Raw genomic sequence first — 6,706 nt, forward strand, 5'->3', positions numbered from 1 at the left:
CTATGGTCGTTGCTTCACCCCTTTTCGTTGGCATAAGAAGTTGATGACTCCAGCTCTGAGGAGCGGATTCCCAGTCGCGTAGCAGATTGGGTTGATGGCGAAACTCAGGTGCATGATAATCACTATCGCCTGAAAGTAAAACACAACAGACATAATGTGCTCTCCTTTAGATATACCTATACGAGTATATTTTACTATAAAATCAGGCGTGACATAATCAAATGCTGAACCTACAGTAACTTAATCAATGAACTTCGATTTCTTCAATTGTCATGCGCTCCTGACAATCAAAGGCAGATACTGATCGCTGACCATTATCTCTATTAGTTTTTCTTTTAAAGTGGGCAAATGATTTTTCAGCCTTCGGTTCATAGGTTCTGCATGAAATGAAAAAACATTAAGCCGACCATGTTTGTCAGCAAAACGATTGTTGCTGTTTTGTTTTGTCATTTGGTGGTAAGAAGGTAGGTAACCGGTTGCCGACTGATCGTCCACTTCCCCCACCCCATTGGTCTGCACAGTAAACCGTATCCCTTAACACGAAGGTTTGTGGGCGTTTAGTTGCACAGCAATTAAAGCCTGATAACCCATTACTGTTTCCAAGCCACCAGCTAAACTGAACACGATCCCTATACTAGTGCATTATTTTTTTTCACAGATTGTACTATAATACACTAGTGTTTATAACAGGCCGTAGTATCTACACTGCAAAAACATCGGTGTTAGATTTAACACCACGGGTGTTAAATATAACACCGATCAAACTTCAATAAAGGACCACACCCACAGGTGTTAAAAATGCACTGTGATGGTGTTGAAAAGTGTTCACCTGACACTTAGTGGTGTTAATTTGACACTGTACCTGGTGTTATTTTGACACTGTACTGGTGTTAATTCAAAAATGACACCACATGGTGTTGATTTGATATTTGTTGGTGTTAATATCAATGGTTTAACACCCGTCCAGCTTCAATAAGAGACCACACCAGCTGGTGTTACTTTGGTGTAAATTTATTTTCACATTTTTTCAAAAATCTAGTATTTTATATGTAAAATTCTTGATCGTCTTGTTTAAATTAAAAATCAACAAGAAGTGCAGTTACTAAGAAACTCTTCAAAAAACAGTTTAAAATTTGGAAATGACACCCGGAGGTGTTAATTTAACACCATAAATGAGCACCGAAAATTTAACACCAGCTCGGTGTTCACTATTTAACATCGGACTTTTTGCAGTGTATTTTCGTATACAGCACAAGCCGTTGTCTATTACCGGTGATGATACCGTTACACGTTTTATTGGCCGAACAAAACTATCCATAGCCTCAAATCCAAAACCCACCTTGCGAATTATGAGTGTGACACCCATTTTGGAATGATAAAGGCAATTGGGTAGACAAGAAGTGCATTTCTACACTACATATCAAAGCGATAAAATCTTGATGTGCTTTCTGATGGTTTATTCATAAGAATATTGTACCTGTGATGTCCACTGCCTCAGATGCCGACCGCAAATATTTTTGAAAAGACGAAATGGCAATCGAGACCTATATTGTATGTCCCAATAAAATTTACAATCCAATTTTTGCATTGATAAATTTCAATACGATTGAACTGTGTAAATGCTATAGGGTCTAAGAATATGAAGTAAAATGTCTACGTTCTTTTCAAAAAAATGAAATAAAATTTGAATTATACTAAAAAAACATGTTACCTATATTTTGCAGGAATCCCCATTCAATTTGGTTGAGTGGTCACAGTGAAAGTGGATCGTTGTAAAACATGTCATGTCTATTTCTTCGAAGTATATGGCACTTGGATGCTTTTGGAATTGCATATTCATGTGTGAACACAATGGACAGAAATGGGAGGGAAGGGATTCCTGGCATGCTCTACAAAATATGACAAAGATCCTCATTTCTCTTTGACCACTGAAACAAAGCGGATGTGGTTTTCTGTAAAATTTTGGTAATAAATTACATCTTTATATCCTGAAATTTTATTTGAATTGATTCACTATTTTTAAAGTTATCGTATTGTATTTTTTTTTGGGGGGGGGGGGGAAGGGGGAGACATACGGAATAATGCTTTCTGAAAAAAAAATGGGAACCTCTATAATTCAAACAACTTAGTTCTATTTAAATCATGTATCACTCTCATATGAAATGTTGGTGAAACATTCAAGCTTTTCTTCTTCACCTGCACATAGAATCTGGTGGCTTTCATTCTAGAAATAAAGAGTTTCCCATTGCTTTGGCTGTACCATGAGATGCATAGTCCTCAGAGAGGGGCCTCCGTGAGGTACAGGGCCTCACCTTGCACAGTATGATGTCTTATTCTACTAAAAGAAAAGGTGCTTTAGATACTACGTATATAATTGAAACTACGAAGTAAGAAAGAACGAAAAGTTGACAACGAAATTATTTGATAAAAGATCAAAATAATTACCAACTGTGACCATTATGCGAAAATGGACAGGTATAATAAGCAAGGACTTCAAATAACTGTGACGAACACACGCGATATCGAGTTGAGACTTAAAGGTGTTTTTTTTTTCCTTGACACAACGTGTTTCGTTAGCTAAACTACTTTTATTTCTATAGATGGATTGTATTTGGCCGTCATATAAACATAACTTTGCAGGATTTGACCGTGAAGACTAGTCGCGTGTAGGCATTTTTTTTTTGTCGCAACAGTTGGTTGAAATACAATCTGTATCAAAACGAAAACAAAATGTAACTTAAGTTTGGAGGGCTACTATTTTGAAATTGTCTGCTACGGAGAGTGCAATGTTGATTGTAAGGAAAAGGGAACTCTTCTTCTTTCCACTGGTATCTAATCACATTAACAAACGCCATGCATGCCTGAGCACATGAACACATGAATGAGATCTGTCAATGGAAGCGGTAAAATCATTGGGCCATCCTGCACGACTGCAGGTTCGTGTTTAGGGTTTTTTTCCTTACCCTGTCCTTCGAGGGTTCATAACCTTCAACATGGCCACGTTGTCGATTACATGGTCCTTCCTATAAAGGCTTAATTGTTATCCATTTTTCTCAATTAATATTCAAGACATGGTTTGTCGCAGCGGGCTGTGTTGAATATGATGAACAGAGAAAATGGACTGTGTTGGTTGGCCTAGCTCTGTGGGAGTGACCAATTTATCGGACATGTGGCCATGTTACAGGGTATGAACCATACAATGTTAGGGGAAACCCTAAACACAAACCTGCATTGACGTACAGGCTACATGGCTTATATACACTTTCAATGACATATCTCATCCATGCAGTCAGACATGCATTGTTCCTTCACAATAACACACAATCCTGGAAAAAGTGCAAGTTGTTATCACTATCTTTAAAAGTCTATTTGCTCAGTCATGCACATTTGTGAATATAATTAGGTACTAATGGAAAGAGGAAGAGCTCATCTTTGTTCATAAATAACATTGTGCTCTCTTTAGCTGCAATTATGAAATAGCAGCCCTCCAAATTGGACTACCTTTTTATACGCACGGTAAAACCATGTACATCCAGTTAGCAAGCACTGAACCACAAGCTAAATTCTCCCCCTCTCTTTATTACAAATACACAAAAACAATGTACACACTCACAAATCGGTGGCCTTGTCAAACCACCAAACATAACATCATTACTTAGATAATATTGTAGCCCAACATCTTTCTCTAGTGGCCCCGGACCATTAGAAATAGATGCTGAGCTTTAGCTATGATTTTTGTGAAGCGAGAGTAGAGACAAAAAAAAAAGAAGAAAAAAGACGTGGAAGAAGAGATCATGTCATTGCTGACGTTTACGTAATTTATCGGGCAAGTACATAAAGTCCATTATTATGTGATTTTCGTCCGTTTTGTGTTTTTAGTGATATGCGTACGTTCAAAGTTTATTGTTTCTGATGAAGTACAAAGAGGTCAGGAGGTTCACTGATTCCTTAGCTTCAACCTCTGAATCCTGAATTAAGGACTAGAATTATAGAACAATGAATTTGATAAAAGAGATGGTTTGTCTTCATGTATCATATCATTTCGCTCCATATCTAATTTTCAGTTCTAAAACTAGCTTTAGAAAATGACAGCACAATCCCCTCAGTGGGTACATATTTCACATTCTTATTTACTTTTTGTAGATTCGTATTCGACGAAGAAGCTGAGTTCCTTGTAAGCAGGTTTATGTCATTGAACGTGCTGCTTTCTATCTATGTATTATATAGATTCAAAACCGGTAGAGATTAAAGGCAACATTTTAGATATACATACATTTCCGATGGTGCCGAAAGGTATGCAGAAGTTACACATGATGTGAGTGACGTAAATTACAATGCCCGGCAAGCTGGACAGGAACAGCACTAAGAATATCTTGGTCAGAGTGCGCTGTGCACGGGCGTTGCCTCTCTTTCCACTTTCTATGTCTTTCTTCTCAGTGATGGGAGACCGAACCTTTGGGTGTACTTGTTGAATGTCCAGGCCTTCTGGCTTAGTGCAGGACTGATTGTCACTTTGAAGGGTGGTCAGGTCCGTCTTACGCGAATCTGAGTGAGGACAAGTTAGATAGAGATATAAGGCTCAAACAAAAGCCAGAGCACTGAACTACTTGTATGCCATAATATCATTAATCTCATATTAAAACAGTAAATGTACCCTGTGATAGGAAGTAAAGATTAATTGCAACAAAAACAAAACAAAACCAAAACAACCATATGACAAATGAGAAATACATTTCATTAAACATCTAAACAACGTTCAGTCACTGAGTCAGGGAAATACTTTTTTTTTAAATCAAAAACAAACTTTTGTGAAAATCTCTTTCTGTTTTCCTTATATCGTTCTAAGCATGTGACATCATACACTGTAGTAGTCTTCTCACCCAGCAGTGACTGCCCAGATACTTTATCAACTCCTAACTTTTGAACGGATTCCCTCAAAGTTTCACAATAAAGTGTTTTACTAATATTTCTGCGTTCACTCAATCCTCATGTATGATATGGAGATGGACTTGTCCTCTAAGACTCTAACAATTCGTAGTAGCTGGAGTACATGTCACCAATATCGACATTAGTCTGACAACAAGGCTTTACAGATGTCTTACCTCCCACTGCCGTGGAGAGAGCAGAGGCTGACGATTTCTTAAGGATTCTGCGATGGATGATGATGGCGTAGATTACGATGTAAAGCACACCGGTGAAAATAATGGGTATGTATCGAGTAACCAACATGAAGTAGATCGAAATCTTTAAATTCGTGCCCTGATAGCGGCTCAGACATATCTCGTCCCCTAGGGTGAGTTCCATCCCTAACATTATTGGCAAGAGATACAGATAGAAGGCAATTGCGAAGAGTAGGGTGATATAGACAGAAGAAATAAGACATGTGGCAAACTTTAAAGTCTTGTTTTGTAAGTGCTTGAAGGGATTCCGTATGGAGCGGAAACGATCGACGGCGATTACAAGAATGAGCCCGTAAGTTACATTGACAGTATAGTGGGCGAAGAACATCAGCAGCTCGCAGGCAACTTTTCCAAATGGCCAGTATCCCATGAAGGTATTCACGCTACGAAAACCAACCTCGATCCCGTTACACAAGTCAGAGATTGCTAGGCCAACGATGAAACAATTGGTGTAAGTTAGGAGTCTACGGTCATAAAAGATAGCAGCGAGGATCAAAGAGTTTCCGAAGACAGCGACCAGGGCGATGACCACGGACAATCCTCCAAACACAGAAATCATCCATGAAGATTGAGCCATAGCCATGTTTCCTGATGTCGTATCATTGGACAAAACAGTGAAACTTGACAGACTGAAGAACTCATTTGAACTATCATTAGACATCTCGAATAAAATAATTCTACTTGTTCAGTGCTAAGTGAATACGATAAAAAGCTAAAGTTTAAAGGCAAAACGTTCTTTCCCAGATAACAAATTAATAGCAAGGCTCTTAGTTGTTTGTCCTATACTGCAAAGTCTCCGGGTGGTTGTAATGTCTGAAAAAGGTTTTCGCTGTTGGTGAGACGCAACAGATAAGGTAAGTGGGAAAGTGAAGGAATGAAAACTCTTGAAAATACTTCAGATTTTAAACCTAATAAGGGCTGGCTCCGAGTGAGTATGGGGATATTTCATGCGATCCCTCCACGAGTATTATTTCATTGCAAACCATTCATAGAGCTTCATACGTGCCGTTCAGTTTCTATTTTTCACGATTTACAGCAATGCGCATGTGCCGAATCATTCAATGCTCATTGTACCATTTATGAAAACTTGCTTTTTGTGAGGATTTTTTTTTTGTTATCCAAAAGATATTTCGCGATATGATTATGGGGGCGGGGTTAAGTTCCGTCTGTGATGCCATTGGATAACAGTGCTCTAAAAGTACCCCGATGCAATTTGAATTACAGACGGTGGAAACTCGGGTGTAGACAGAGCGGAAGCATACTTCACAGCACCAGACGAAAGTTAGAAATTGATTTAATTCAACGAAACAGACCAGCAAAAAAAGAGAAAGGAAGAAAGAGAGAGAGAGCATGTGTGTGAGTGTGTGTGTTTGAGTGTGTGTGAGTGTGATACGTTTCGGGAAATGCTGTATTCTCAAGAGAGTGTAAGAGAATTTTTGTAATGAAGTGGATATTGAGCAATCTGATCAAGAAATTTTTCCCTTTTAAGAGTTATACTTTATCTGATATATTAATGTATATAGCGT

The 6,706-nt window shown here is 38.3% G+C and overlaps 1 protein-coding gene across 1 annotated transcript; it reads right to left on the minus strand.

Moving 5' to 3' along the window:
* On the minus strand, positions 1 to 5,763 carry LOC139739019 (muscarinic acetylcholine receptor DM1-like). The gene is made up of 3 exons (XM_071649634.1): positions 5,103 to 5,763; positions 4,274 to 4,545; positions 1 to 129 (listed from the first exon to the last, which is right to left on the minus strand). Exons 1-3 carry the CDS (start codon positions 5,761 to 5,763, stop codon positions 1 to 3), a joined length of 1,062 nt encoding a protein of 353 aa, XP_071505735.1.
* Positions 5,764 to 6,706: the final 943 nt, after the last annotated feature.

The sequence above is a fragment of the Diadema antillarum genome, unplaced genomic scaffold (genome assembly GCF_040938485.1).
Source record: "Diadema antillarum isolate AM-2024a unplaced genomic scaffold, OU_Dant_1.0 seq00000779_RagTag, whole genome shotgun sequence".
NCBI lineage: Eukaryota > Metazoa > Echinodermata > Echinoidea > Diadematoida > Diadematidae > Diadema > Diadema antillarum.